Below are 15,872 nucleotides of genomic sequence, written 5' to 3' on the forward strand. Positions count from 1 at the left end.
CACTACAGATTTTAGTTTAATACAACAATAAGACCACGCTCATTATTCACCAGCTTATAAAATAGCATTTGATCCAGCACATCCTATTACTTCACATTTTATTTTTTTATATTGTGCTCCAACAGTTATTTGTGCGCACAATTAATGAAGCTGCAAGATACGAAATCGAGGTCATGAAAACGTAATTTGTACATGGCATGTAGGCTATTTTATATTTTGAGTTAATAAAATAATGTGAATGTTTTAGTTAATTTTATGAGCTCTCCTGTAAAGAAAACACTTTGAAGGATAAGCTGACCAAGCACTCATCTGCTACACTTACTATATAGCTCACTATATGCGTTGTTCATAATTTTATCCATAAATTCAGTCAATTCAGTCCTTGAAATAAACAGTGCCTCTGAATTTGTCTGAATTTGATAAGCAATGTCCTCTGAAGTCCTCCACGTGGACTTTAAAATGATTCCAATATTAATAAATCATTAGTGTCATAGTGTCACTGCAAACTTTTCATATTGTTAACTATGTATGAATAAACTGTATAAACTTCAAATTCAATGTAAGAATCTCACATGCAGGGCAAGAAGCACTGAGGATCTCTCCTTGTCCATGCGCGTGCCGTTGAGAGGAAGCGCTCCAATCTGCTGGCCTTGAGCGTAGAGCAAAGTAGTGCCTGATGGGGGAGGAGTCACATCTGGGCGGGGCAGTGGATGCATGGTGGGCGGGGGAACAGTTGGTATACCTAAACGACACATGACACTTACATATGTTTTTTGGGAGTCAAAAATAAATTAAACAATTCTAAAATCCTTAGGAAGAAAAATGACAAAATAAAAAAAAACAATATAAATACAGATGAAGAAAACTGCAGATATTCAACATGGAAAAATCTGGAAGCTATCCTCAAATGCAGCAAAAATAATCTGCATCACTGTCAAAAGTATTTGTTGTGGATTTACTTGGGGGAGCAGCACTTACAGGCAGGTTTGACTTTGTCGTGTGAGCGGGTCCCGGGAACTTCTCGGCCATCTTTGTCTACACACCAGCAGTAACTGGTATCGCCATAACACTGCACTGGGGTGAACTCGCCTGATGTGTCACACTGGGGAAGAAAATGCTGTGGACCTGGACGACCTCCATAGTGCTCCATCAGACTTGCACGCCAGCGCTCACACACCGTCTGCGGATGCTGCGTAGGGACTGCCACCACTGCATGATGGGGGAAAAAGTCAATCCCAGTATAGTCCTCTATCCAATAAACAGCATAATGAATGGATATTTACAAAGACATGATTTCATGAATGCTTACAGAGTTACAGTAAAGAACCCACAATAAATATAACTCTAAAGTAAATGGCAAACTAAGCAATCTTAGATATAATTCCTGTATAATGTGAATTAGTAATTCAGTAGTAAACTCAGACAAGAAGAGTTGCAAAAACCTCCGACTTCTTGCTGCTCTGGATAAAGCATTGGCTAAATTACTAAATGTAACAGTAAGTGAGTATTAAATGAATGATGATTGAATAATGATTGGCTATTAGTTCATACTTACAAGCAATGTGGCAATTAGGCAAATGATGAGTCATAATGTGTAAAATGGACTTATATATCCAATATCCAATAGAACAGTTGTGTCATATAATGTGTGGGGAAAGCTAGTGCGATTTGTTGCGTCTAAGTGTGCAAAATCTAGTGTGATTTGGCAATAAAATGGTCTTAAAATGGTCTCTTCTTAGTAGTTTAAGAACATACAGCATGTAATATGAATGTATATCAGTTCCTGGCAGTTTTACGAAATGCAGATTAACAAATAATAATGGTATGAACAAACTATTTTATCTCCATTGGACTGGTGTGTTTACCTGGAATGTCACAGTTTCTAGGTGGGGTACCAGGTGGGGTACGGGTGCCCGCTCTCTCCTGCCCCCTACTGTCCACACACCAGCAGTGTCCTGTAGACCCATGGCACTGTAGAGACCTGTATTGACCCTCCTCATCACACTGAGGAATGAAGGCTCCCGCCACAGGTGATGCATTTACTCGGCTCTGTGCTCTGTCTCTGTGCTGTTCGCAGGGAGTCTTGGGACGTTCTACATGGAGAGTGGCATGAGAGAGAAGAACAGACAAATTATTGTGAAACCACCCATGCTGAGTGGAGCTGAGGAGTGGATTTCATCATAATAATAAAAATAAAATAAGGTGAGCACATGGATTCAAGTGATTTAAATGTATCTAAATATGATATTTCAAGAAATATTATAATTATGGATGCATTAGCAATACCATTTTGTTTCAGACGAAGTACATGTTTTGAGTACCAATACCAAAATTAGTAACCTACATAGTGTTAATCAATCAGGGACATCACAAAACATTTAACCATTCATTTTTCGATGATTTACACAGTGATGATGAAAAGCACACACATGTTCATGCCCTTTGTCTCCTAGTCTTGTTTTAAAGAACAAGACTAGGAGACTAAATAAAGTGCATTGGCTACGTAGCTACATTATCTACCTTGAAGCGAGTAGGGTTGAGTAGAGAAGAACAGGTTTGTAAAATGTAACATGTAAAAGCTGTACAAAAATGTTGTAAAGCACAAACAGTGTCTGTTCATCAAGAACAATATACTGCTTAAGTGCTGTTATCTTGCATATCTAGTGTTTGCTGTAAAGTTGGTTGGTGTTAGCAAAGAACTCTGTGCTGAGTTTCATGTTTAAGATAAGTTGCTCTTCTCGATATTTTCATAGATCATAGTTTGTAGTCTGCTTTGCTTTGACTGTCATCATCATTTGGGAAATATATCCATTTCATGTCTTCTGTTCATTAGTGCAACAACATACTCTGGGCTTATGTGTTATAGTATCACGTGGTAATGGATTTTGGTATCGGAGCATTTTTACAAGTAAATGAGCATGTTATCAGAGCGATACCCGAAACCAGTATTGATATCTGTATCAATGCATTCTTAATTATTATAGATTTCCAGTAATGTTTGAAGCAAGTACATGATGATTTCAGCATGCAGAATCTATGGTGCTAGCTAGCCCAGCAAACTGTACAGCTGAAACCCAGAAACCAGCAAAAGCTGACAAAACTTTTGATTAATTTCTTGCCAATGTTTCTCTGATTCAGTCTAACCAGCCGTGCTGTGGAAAAGATCTGTTCCTCTTTAACCCAATTAAATGTTCTGCTTGCATAAGAACCACAAAGCCAGCCATAATAAAAAAAGCCTCATCATCTAGGTGTTAAGCCAAGCCATGTTGAACATACTATCAAAATTTCAGGAAGAGAAATTCAGTGCACAAAACAAACCAGATCCTTCATCTCTATGATGGAATAGCCCAACTCAGATGGAAAAAGTGAGTTCTCACTAAGATCATACATCAATACACATGCTCCATGGAACCAGATGAACAAAATATTAAATGACACACTTAAGACTGGGTTCAAAATGTTAGTGTTTATACTGAACTGTTCTTCCACTGAGCTGATCTGTTTACCTGGAGCATCACAGTTGGTAGGTGGGGTACCAGGTGGGGTACGGGTGCCTGCTCTCTCCTGCCCCCTACTGTCCACACACCAGCAGTGTCCTGTAGACCCATGGCACTGTAATGACTTATAACGTCCCTCCTCATCACACTGAGGAATGAAGGCTCCCAGCACAGGTAAACCATCCCCTCTGCCATGCATGCTGTCTCTGTGCTGCTCACACTGAGTCTTAGGACGTTCTACATGAACGGTGGCATCCAAAGGAGAGAAAGACAAACACAGATTGGAAGAGTGATTACATTCATCACATCTCACCATTGTAAGAATGGCTAGGTTGCGTTATGGTGTGTGTGTGTGTGCGCGCATGCTAGTAAAGAAAATATAGAACCAAACATGTTTAAAACACTGATTTTTCAAGTATATAAGCAGGTTTATTAGAAAACAGAAGATCTGAACTTCCTGCTAATGTGCACCAAAAAGATGTGCTGAAATAATACAGGTTTGGTTTGTCAAAGAACTTTCACTCGTACAGAAAATTCTCTAGTACATTTTCTTCAAGGAGCTCACACCTTCCTTCGGATGACTGAGTAGGAAGTAAGAAATGTAAGGGAACTCACTAAAGAGTTAAACAGCCCATGGTTAAGTCACCTTGTCATGGTGCCAAACCCTAATGGGAGCATCCGCTTCTGCAAGGACTTCTAGAAACTGTAAAGGTTTTCAGAGTTTGACACCAGCTCCACTAGACAAAATCATACAGTGAGTTAGACGTTTGTGCTACATACCTAGAGATGCCCTATATATGCCCTAAAAATGCCCATTTTGCTGAAGGCATTGCCAAAGACAAACTTTTCAAACCCCAATGACCTCTACCCAGATAGCACTCACATCAACACTGGCACATGTGTAATTTATGTCTTAACAACATTGTATGCATTTTATTTATTTATTTATTATTTTTTGCTAGTTAAGCAGATTTTGGCACAAACAGCATTTATGAAAGCTGATAAAGCAAGTTATTATATTTATTTTTATAACTTTCGACAAGCTGGAGAATTTATTCAGTTGCTGAATGTAGTTAGAAATGTTTTAGCAGATAAACAGCCGCCCCAAAAAGTACATTATGTTGATTAATCACAGGAGAAAAGTTGTTTTGCTCCTAGGAGCCCAAGCCCAAGAAGGGAGCCTGAACTGAATCTGAACTGTGATCATTGTCCATGAGACACCTGTGACCTTCCAGTTTCTGAAAGTCGTTGCACTTCCATGTCATACACTCAGATCAGTGGAGTACCCTGTCCAGTTTATGAAGGTCCTGGTCATACTACAAGGGGCTAAGATAGCTGCTAACAGCAAAACAATTCTGTCTTGGGCTCCTAGGAGCATGGGACCTGGGGTATCATATGAGCCTGGTGCTCCTTAAACCTCAAAAAAGAACCTTGAAAAAACAGACCCTCAAAATGAAGCTTGGTCATGAACCCAGACTTCATTGAACCATTAGTCCTGATAACAGATGCATTAGAAACAGGATCAGGGAATTCCTCTCCCAAAAAGTGGCATGTGAGGAACAGTGAGAGATATGTTTTAGCCAAAAACTCTCACCACCAGAACAGAGACAGGCAGTGGAGTGATATGCACTCAGCATTTGGCAAGTGGGCTGTGTATAACCTTTGGTATTATCTGGATAGTCCTTCAGTAATCAAGCATGTCCTTGGTAATCAAGCATGTCAACTTTCAGTGGGTAAAAGACACCAATCCCCACATCACCCACTGGTTCCTCAAGCTATGGAGCTTCAGTCCTGGTCACTGACCACACTTGAGTTAACTGGAAGTGGGGATAAATTTGATTCTCCTTACAATCTTGAAATGTAGGAAATTCTAGTTCAATAGATACTGTTTACCTGGAGCATCACAGTTGGCACGTGGTGTACCAGGTGGGGTACGGGTGCCTGCTCTCTCAGTCATTATCTGCACTGAATATTAATTCTGTTGAACTGATGTGTTTACCTGGAGCGTCACAGTTGGTAGGTGGGGTACCAGGTGGAGTGCGGGTGCCTGCTCTTTCCCGCCCACTACTGTCCACACACCAGCAATGTCCTGTAGAGCCATGGCACTGTTGAGTTCTGTAGCGACCCTCTTCGTCACACTGAGGGATGAAGGCTCCTACTATGGGCAAACCGTCCACTCTTTTCTGTATGCTGTCCCTGTGCTGCTCACACTGAGTCTTAGGACGTTCTGCATGGACCATGGCATGACAGAGAGGGAGGAGAGAAGTGAGGACATTTGATTCAGACATCATCACTTTGATTTGTTAACAGGGTTTGAACTACATCAAAACTGCTAGGAGGTCAATGTTAGACCAAAAGCTGTTGCCATTTACTTCAGGGGCCATTCATTAGATTTGACCTGAGGGCAGCAATAAGTTGGAGATAACATCATAATGATTGAATTCTCTAAAAACAATATTATACCTTATTATTATTATGGAAAAAGTGAGTTCTCACTAAGATCATACATCAATACACATGCTCCATGTATCCAGATGAACAAAATATTAAATGACACACTTAAGACTGGGTTCAAAATGTTAGTGTTTATACTGAACTGTTCTTCCACTGAGCTGATCTGCTTACCTGGAGCATCACAGTTGGTAGGTGGGGTACCAGGGGGTGTACGGGTTCCTGCCCTCTCCTGCCCCTTACTGTCCACACACCAGCAGTGTCCTGTAGAGCCATGGCATTGTCGAGGTCTGTAGCGACCCTCCTCGTCACACTCAGGGACAAATGCTCCCACCACCGGCAAACCATCCACTCCAGCCTGCACAGTGTCTCTGTGCTGTTCACACTGAGTCTTCAGCCGTTCAGGATGAACTATAGAATGAGAAAGAGGCAAAGACAGAGAGTAAACAACCTCTTTTCTAATAGTGTTTCTCCATCAAGAGGCTCACCAGGGCTCTGTTACAAATGCAAACCCATGACTATCCGTATACTGGCTGAGTGTGTGTGTCGCTTTCCCATTGCATAACTCCAAATAAACAATTTTGAAATGAAACCAGACATTTCTCATTGGATGTCAAAATGTGCTTGGCATTGCCATATATCTCTCTCAAAGTAAGCATGAAACACAGGGAATTATTGTAATATGTTCTGAGTTTAGTGATAAACTTTTACTTAATGGCTGCACACCCTCCAAAAACAGCCAAATTTGCCAGTACTTTAATATTTAGTGAAAATACAGAAGAATGTTAAAAAAAATAACACACACAAACAGTCACACTGAAGATGAATAGGATTCCTGTGTGCTTGATCAATCAAGGCTCTGCACTACTTCTACTCCATCTGTATATCCTAGGTTGGCTTGTAGGGTACCTGGGTAAGATGGGTAACCAAATATTGTATGGGTACTTAAAAATAGCAATAATGTGAAATTTGCGGAGTCGAGTCGAGCCAAGCTTAGCCGCACTGTCCAGTGCTATAATACTGAACTGATGGTGTGGACATTATGTATGTCTGCCAGTGTTCTACCGACGAAAAAAAAATAAATAAAAAAGTAAGGATAAGAACTCAATCATTTGGCCCTGCTGAAGAGGAAGACATGAAAATTTGTGCAGATGTACATAATAAAACAGATGTACAAGAACAAAATCCATGCAGATGTACATGAACAAAACCCAAAAGAGCAGCGTCTAGGATTTCTGGCTCTGCTGGAAGCAAGCTGAAGCCAACCTTGCCCTGGACAGCAGCCAGCAAAGAATAAGTTTCTTGTTCCCAGACTTAAGGGAGGATGGGCCGCCTAAAGGAACCCCCTTCTCAGACTGACATTATAAAGCGGGCTTCAACCATGAAACCACAGGATTAGAGCAACGCCAATTGTTCTGGTATGCCAATCTGCAGTGGGGGGTGGCTTTGGCTGGTGGGTTCCAGTCATTATGGAAGTAAAATTGGGCTGGGTTAATGTGCACCATAATGGTTGCAAGAACACCAGTTCAAGCACTAGTAGACTTGCTAATCCCAAACTCTCTGCCTATTCCAGTCTGGTTAGCAGGAACTCACCTAGTGGCACGTTTGTATGATTATACCTGGCACATACTTGGAATAATTATGAATATTGAAGGACAAATTGGATGATGGACTTTCTTTTCTCATTTAATTAAAGGTCTCTCAGTCACTCTGCTAGTAGGCAGAAACTTTCCAGCATGAGATTCCTGTTTTGCTATTCCACCATTGCTACAATGCTTGTGTGTCTTTTGCTCACCATCCACCAACCAGTCCAATACTCATAGCAGAGGATACTTTGAGGAAGGAGACTGATCCTAAGATGTGTCCTAATAACTCCAACTACAACTACAGACAGCTGGCAAGATTGTGCAGGACTCCTATTAAAAGTGCCACACATGGTAAAGAGCATTGCAGGCATGCTCTTACATTAAGCTGCAGGAAAATGTACCTGCTTTCTCTGCCCTGTCTCACCCATAGGAATCCCTGGAGCCACAGGAAGATGATGCCATAATTCTAGGCTGACCCACAAGAGGAACCCTAGAGGATCACTGTGCAGATGTTTTTATGACAAAAAAGTCATGCAATATCATATAAAAATCCTATCAGGATTGATTATTCAAAAGAGACCCTACAGGTTGGCCAAAGCCAGGTGAGAAACAGGTGAGGAGAGCTTAAGAAAAATAAGAGTCTGACAGCTCATAGTCAAGTCCTACCATAATGGTGCCATAACCCAATGGTAGTGTCTACTTCTGCAATGACTTCCAGAAGCTGAACAAGTTCAACATTAACCTCATGGCCTGGCTAAATGACATTATATAGCGACTAGGAAGGTTGTGCTACATATCTACACACAACCTAAAAAAGAATACTGGCAGTTGCCCCTTGTGTTGGAGGACCTAACAGACAGCCTTTTCTACACTCCGGTAGTTTTTGCTGATATAGAACCTTTCGGCATCCATGCGAGCCCACAACCCGCAAAAGACATTTTATGGGTGTAACACACATTTGGACTTGTGAAGCACCTTGTACAATAGCAAAAGTTACTGGACACACTCCAAGGGGCTGAACTAATGGCTAACCTCAAAAGAACTCTATCTTGGGACACCAAGAACATGTATACAGGTGACTAACTAAAGGGAAAGAACAACATAAATTTCTTTAGAACAGTGTTGGGCTACCAAATGAAGACTAATGAAAAACTATTACAAGTCTCTGAAACTGTATGGGAATGGAAAGGCATTCTTCCAAATGATATTCCCTCAGCTGGTGTTTTGATGATGGTGGCGGAGAATGCTGTCCAATACATTGGTCCAAATGCAGGGAGCATTGTCAACAAGGTAAATACCACTCCCATCAGGATAGAATATTTTCATCATAGGATAAAGGAGATCAGTCAAAAGAACTTTTCATTGTTTTGCAGGATTTAGTTGCTGACCGTCTGACCATGTCTTGCATTGACATTTTCAGTCACCTCAAGAACAGTTGCTCTTCTGTTGTTCCTTACATATGATACTAATGCACAAGCATCACAGTCACTGAATGTGCCCTTCTGACAACAATTTTCAAGACTCTTTACTGTAGTTCCCATAGATCACAAATCCAGACATAACTTTATCCACTGTTTCTACTGAAACTCAGCCAGTCCCTCTACCATCTGGCCCCAATAATGAACCCTCTTTCTGAGTCACTTAGAGCTTTTCCTCTTACCATCTTGATCCAATATTGAGGTCAACTGTGCATGCTTAGCAATTTTATACATGCCACAGGGCATGGTAGGATGTTATTTTCTTAACTGTATAATGCAGTACACCTGTCGTGAAACATCTGCAGTTGTTATGTTTCTACACTCATTCATTCAGGATTTTCTTTTAATATGCCCCCTGTTTATACATCAACCACTGGCTCTCAAACTACATTTCTGGTAGATAAAAGTAAAATTAATTCTGTAAACCTGAAAAAGACTTATAGAGAAGTTGTCCCTGAGAAGAATCACCTGCAAGTTGTGGAGTTCATACTACTAGCCTTTACCTGGAGCGTCACAGTTGGTAGGTGGGGTACCAGGAGGGGTGCGGGTACCCACTCTTTCCTGCCCACTACTGTCCACACACCAGCAGTGTCCTGTAGAGCCATGGCACTGTTGAGGTCTGTAGCGACCCTCCTCATCACACTCAGGGATGAAGGCTCCTACTATGGGCAAACCATCCGCTCTTCTCTGTATGCTGTCCCTGTGCTGCTCACACCGAGTCTTAGGACGTTCTGAATGAATTATGAAAAAACAGAGACAGAGAGCAGAAGACTGCAGATATTAGGATGATTTATGAAATTATTATGCATAAATTCTGCTATTTTATGTAATTATTTACATATAAATGGCATTCGTTAGCTAAACAATGTCTTCCAGCACCCTGAATAAACTGTTATAAAAATGAACAAATCCCTAACACCACACCCAAAACCGACAACTGGCTTCAAAAGTCAATATCTGCACTGAATATTAATTCTGCTGAGCTGATGTGTTTACCTGGAGCGTCACAGTTGGTAGGTGGGGTACCAGGTGGGGTACGGGTGCCTGCTCTTTCCTGCCCACTACTGTCCACACACCAGCAGTGTCCTGTAGAGCCATGGCACTGTTGAGGTCTGTAGTGACCCTCCTCATCACACTGAGGGATGAAGGCTCCTACTATGGGCAAACCGTCTGCTCTTCTCTGTATGCTGTCCCTGTGCTGCTCACACTGAGTCTTAGGACGTTCTGAATGAATTGTGAAATAACAGAGACAGAGAGCAGAAGACTGCAGATATTAGGGTGATTTATGAAATTATTATGCATAAATCCTACCATTTTGCGTAATTATTTACATGTAAATGGCATTCGTTAGCTAATCAATGTCTTCCAGCACCCTGAATAAACTGTTATAAAAATGAACAAATCCCTAACACCACACCCAAAACCTACAACTGGCTTCAAAAGACAATATCTGCACTGAATATTAATTCTGCTGAGCTGATGTGTTTACCTGGAGCGTCACAGTTGGTAGGTGGGGTACCAGGCGGGGTACGGGTGCCTGCTCTTTCCTGCCCACTACTGTCCACACACCAGCAGTGTCCTGTAGAGCCATGGCACTGTTGAGGTCTGTAGCGACCCTCCTCGTCACACTGAGGGACGAAGGCTCCTACTATGGGCAAACCATCCGCTCTTCTCTGTATGCTGTCCCTGTGCTGCTCACACCGAGTCTTAGGACGTTCTGAATGAATTGTGAAATAACAGAGACAGAGAGCAGAAGACTGCAGATATTAGGGTGATTTATAAAATTATTATGCATAAATCCTACCATTTTATGTGATTATTTACATGTAAATGGCATTAGTTAGCTAAACAATGTCTTCCAGCACCCTGAATAAACTGTTAGAAAAATGGGCAAATCCCTAACACCACACCCAAAACCTACAACTGGCTTCAAAAGACAATATCTGCACTGAATATTAATTCTGCTGAGCTGATGTGTTTACCTGGAGCGTCACAGTTGGTAGGTGGGGGTACCAGGTGGGGTACGGGTGCCTGCTCTTTCCTGCCCACTACTGTCCACACACCAGCAGTGTCCTGTAGAGCCATGGCACTGTTGAGGTCTGTAGCGACCCTCCTCGTCACACTCAGGGATGAAGGCTCCTACTATGGGCAAACCGTCCGCTCTTCTCTGTATGCTGTCCCTGTGCTGCTCACACCGAGTCTTAGGACGTTCTGAATGAATTATGAAAAAACAGAGACAGAGAGCAGAAGACTGCAGATATTAGGATGATTTATGAAATTATTATGCATAAATCCTGCCATTTTATGTAATTATTTACATATAAATGGCATTCGTTAGCTAATCAATGTCTTCCAGCACCCTGAATAAACTGTTATAAAAATGAACAAATCCCTAACACCACACCGAAAACCGACAACTGGCTTCAAAAGTCAATATCTGCACTGAATATTAATTCTGCTGAGCTGATGTGTTTACCTGGAGCGTCACAGTTGGTAGGTGGGGTACCAGGAGGGGTGCGGGTGCCTGCTCTTTCCTGCCCACTACTGTCCACACACCAGCAGTGTCCTGTAGAGCCATGGCACTGTTGAGGTCTGTAGCGACCCTCCTCGTCACACTGAGGGACGAAGGCTCCTACTATGGGCAAACCATCCGCTCTTCTCTGTATGCTGTCCCTGTGCTGCTCACACCGAGTCTTAGGACGTTCTGAATGAATTGTGAAATAACAGAGACAGAGAGCAGAAGACTGCAGATATTAGGGTGATTTATAAAATTATTATGCATAAATCCTACCATTTTATGTAATTATTTACATGTAAATGGCATTCGTTAGCTAAACAATGTCTTCCAGCACCCTGAATAAACTGTTAGAAAAATGGGCAAATCCCTAACACCACACCCAAAACCTACGACTGGCTTCAAAAGACAATATCTGCACTGAATATTAATTCTGCTGAGCTGATGTGTTTACCTGGAGCATCACAGTTGGTAGGTGGGGTACCAGGTGGGGTGCGGGTGCCTGCTCTTTCCTGCCCACTACTGTCCACACACCAGCAGTGTCCTGTAGAGCCATGGCACTGTTGAGGTCTGTAGCGACCCTCCTCGTCACACTCAGGGATGAAGGCTCCTACTATGGGCAAACCGTCCGCTCTTCTCTGTATGCTGTCCCTGTGCTGCTCACACTGAGTCTTAGGACGTTCTGAATGAATTGTGAAATAACAGAGACAGAGAGCAGAAGACTGCAGATATTAGGGTGATTTATGAAATTATCATGCATAAATCCTACCATTTTGTGTAATTATTTACATGTAAATGGCATTCGTTAGCTAAACAATGTCTTCCAGCACCCTGAATAAACTGTTAGAAAATGAACAAATCCTAATGCCACACCCAAAACCTGCGACTCGCTTCAAAGTCAATATCTGCACTGAATATTAATTCTGCTGAGCTGATGTGTTTACCTGGAGCGTCACAGTTGGTAGGTGGGGTACCAGGTGGGGTACGGGTGCCTGCTCTTTCCTGCCCACTACTGTCCACACACCAGCAGTGTCCTGTAGAGCCATGGCACTGTTGAGGTCTGTAGTGACCCTCCTCATCACAGTCAGGGATGAAGGCTCCTACTATGGGCAATCCGTCCACTGTTTTCTGTATGCTGTCCCTGTGCTGCTCACACCGAGTCTTAGGACGTTCTGAATGAATTGTGAAATAACAGAGACAGAGAGCAGAAGACTGCAGATATTAGGATGATTTATAAAATTATTATGCATAAATTCTGCTATTTTATGTAATTATTTACATGTAAATAGCAGTAGTTAGGCAAACAATGTCTTACAGCACCCTGAATAAACTGTTATAAAAATGAACAAATCCTAATGCCACACCCAAAACCGACAACTGGCTTCAAAAGACAATATCTGCACTGAATATTAATTCTGCTGAGCTGATGTGTTTACCTGGAGCGTCACAGTTGGTAGGTGGGGTACCAGGAGGGGTGCGGGTGCCTGCTCTTTCCTGCCCACTACTGTCCACACACCAGCAGTGTCCTGTAGAGCCATGGCACTGTTGAGGTCTGTAGCGACCCTCCTCGTCACACTGAGGGATGAAGGCTCCCACCAGAGGCACACCATCCGCTCCACCCTGTGCGCTATGTCTATGCTGCTCACACTGAGACTTAGGACGCTCTGCATGAGCAGTGGCATGAGAGAAAGAAGGAAATAAAAAAAGGAGAAAAGAGAGATTAGATTCACGCATTAAAATGCCTATATTGGTCTTCCCAATATTTTGTCTTACAAAGCACCACTGAAGCAAAGACGCCCAAGAAATGAAAGCTGTTTTTGGTAGTCAAATATTAAAGCAGGGTCTTGAGAATCCACCATGGTGTTGTTAATGTTTATATATGAGGTAGATCTAATCAGAGCCTGCAGTTGGGTGTGCCAAGCATGTGGAATTATTTAGATTTATATATTTAGAATGTTAAATATGGCCTTTTGATTTCACCTAAAGTCCTTATACTAAAGTCTGTCTACTCAGTGGCTCTTGGCAACACTCCCAGCCTGTTATTTTTAGGACTAGGCTCTGATCTACTTGAATGGGCAGAGCCCCATATCCCCAAAACAAATCTACAAGATGAGATTTGACATTGTGTCATTTTAAAAACCTCCTTTAAAAATCCTACAAAAACAGTGCAAATAATTTGCGGTCTTTGGCCATTACCAAAAAAACACATTTTTTTCAGGTTGCACATTTCTCAACAGAGTCAGAGTTGCTGTGGTTAAATTAAGCTACTAGTTTGTTTGTTTTGTGAAGTAGAACCTACTATAATAATACAAAAAAACAAACAAAAATAATAATGACATAATCAGGATTTAAAAAAAAAAACAATCCAGCACATGTCTAGTTGAGACCAGTTATGGACTTGAGTGCTGTAGCTTAGGTTGAGGATCCATCAGAGCCAAAATCCACAGACCATGCCGCCAGTGCTGTCATTTCTACCTTTAAATTTTTTTCCACGAGTGTTTTCCACGCCCACTTTGGATTTAAATCTGAATAAAGATACAGATATGGATATTTGGAGCACTAAATGTAGCTGATAGCATTACTGCATTACACCCCTGATGTGTTATGGAATAGCAAGCTCATATATAGTTGCTTCATTTTTACAAATGTGTCCATATAGCTAATCCACAGTAAACAATGTCTTCTCTGCATTCTCATCTTTCATCAGATTGGCAGATTAGTTATGAGGTTTGGTTGCAACTTTTGGAAAGGAGATAATGAGTCTGTTATGAGAACTTTTATAACATAAGTCCAAAACTGGTCAGGTCTATTGCAGAGACAGCAAAGCTCTATCATCAGTGCAAGAATCAGTGTAGGACGTCCTATAATTCAGACACCATATTGAGGGATAGGCTCTACACCATTAATATTTCAAACATTGCTCTGTCTCTGCTCAAAACAATCTCTGCTCCAACATGCAGTTTACATGATGTTTACCAGCCCAGGCATGTGTGCCTCTGAAACAGCTAAAACCCAGAAAGCAGCAAAAGTGGACAATTCTGATTCATTTGTAGCCAAAGATTCTTGGCGTTGCCAAACCATCCATGTTGTGGGAAAGATCTGGGCTTCTTTGAGTGTGATGGATCTCATCACAGTATGACAGTAATGTAAGTCTAACATATGGAGTAATTCCACCCTCTGTAACCTCTGGCCTGTTCCCCCTCCACTTTCTGCCTTTCAAAGGGTGAAAAAGGACCTACAAAGAAGAGACATATGGAGACTCTGCAGATGTGGTGCACTAGCGTAATGTAGCGTGTATGTCTTGCCCTTGTCTTCATGTAATCCTTTAGAAGGAGATAGACTGCTGAGACTTGATAAAAGGAATTAGACTTTCTACTTTAGCCCATGAAGCAGTTGGTCTCACTAATCAATCAGCTATGAAACTCTTATTGTAATGTGTATGGACTGCATATATCATGTTGTTTCATTTGTCTTTTGGTGTATGGTCTTCTGGATGTTGCATCTTTTGCCATAGTGTGCTACTGGGTCTGAAAACACACAGGAATGTGATGTTTGTTGAGAATCCCCCAGGGTTTCTTAGACACACAGGGAACAACACTGTTATTTTTTACTCTTTTTCTGGTGTTCTCACTTGACTTTGTTGCTATTTTGACAAAGTTTATCTAAGAGGCTTGCATGCCTTCTATTGGGACTCTGGGTATTTATAGGCACTTTCTGTGACTAATTGTTTAGAGACCTTATACCACAGTGCTGTTGAATTCTCATTATCGTTTCTATAGTAACAACCCATTCACATGGGCTTATATGGTGAACGCTTCACAATACGTGAAGGCTATACTGGATATCCTTGAAACTCAAAGTAAGTTTTGTTCAGACATTGTTCAAGCAAAGAATATCTTTGGTCTAGATTTGAGTTTTGTTCTGCCATCGTAATGTTTCAACTTGATAGAGTCTCTTGCACTTCAGGCATTAACTTCTATAACAGAGTTTATGCTACTAAGCTTAGAGCTGCTTCTCCAGGGTAAAGATAGCCATACAAGATCTGACTGATTGTTTGGCACATTGTTGTTATATGATTTAGGGTTTCTGGTGGGATTCCTTCTTAGTGTTTTTCTTTTATTGGCATGACTAAATGGCCTCACCCTTGTGTTACTGATAAAGCTTGGCTGTATGACATACTGTTATTTTAAACACCACCATCCACCACAGGCAGTCCTATTTGGAAAGGGACACAATATAGCTCTCTTTTTTATTTAGAAACTTAAAGCAATTCATTTTTAAAGGCTTTTTTTTTACTGTTCAATTATAATACACATCGATTAGTCAGAATATTCAGAACATCCAA

At 41.5% G+C, this 15,872-nt stretch overlaps 1 protein-coding gene across 1 annotated transcript in view; it reads right to left on the bottom strand.

Moving 5' to 3' along the window:
• nid2a (nidogen 2a (osteonidogen)) overlaps positions 1-15,872 on the bottom strand; it is a 50,220-nt gene that overhangs the window by 6,394 nt on the left and 27,954 nt on the right. Inside the window, exons 15-27 of the mRNA XM_053237542.1 lie at positions 12,964-13,191; positions 12,472-12,699; positions 11,982-12,209; positions 11,489-11,716; positions 10,502-10,738; positions 10,009-10,236; positions 9,516-9,743; positions 6,123-6,359; positions 5,497-5,724; positions 3,507-3,734; positions 1,866-2,093; positions 979-1,209; positions 573-742 (exon numbers count right to left, since the gene is read on the bottom strand). Coding sequence (XP_053093517.1) covers positions 573-742; positions 979-1,209; positions 1,866-2,093; positions 3,507-3,734; positions 5,497-5,724; positions 6,123-6,359; positions 9,516-9,743; positions 10,009-10,236; positions 10,502-10,738; positions 11,489-11,716; positions 11,982-12,209; positions 12,472-12,699; positions 12,964-13,191 — 2,927 coding nt within the window. The remainder of the gene's footprint in view (positions 1-572; positions 743-978; positions 1,210-1,865; positions 2,094-3,506; positions 3,735-5,496; positions 5,725-6,122; positions 6,360-9,515; positions 9,744-10,008; positions 10,237-10,501; positions 10,739-11,488; positions 11,717-11,981; positions 12,210-12,471; positions 12,700-12,963; positions 13,192-15,872) is intronic.

The sequence above is a fragment of the Pangasianodon hypophthalmus genome, chromosome 10 (genome assembly GCF_027358585.1).
Source record: "Pangasianodon hypophthalmus isolate fPanHyp1 chromosome 10, fPanHyp1.pri, whole genome shotgun sequence".
NCBI classification, from domain to species: Eukaryota; Metazoa; Chordata; class Actinopteri; order Siluriformes; family Pangasiidae; genus Pangasianodon; species Pangasianodon hypophthalmus.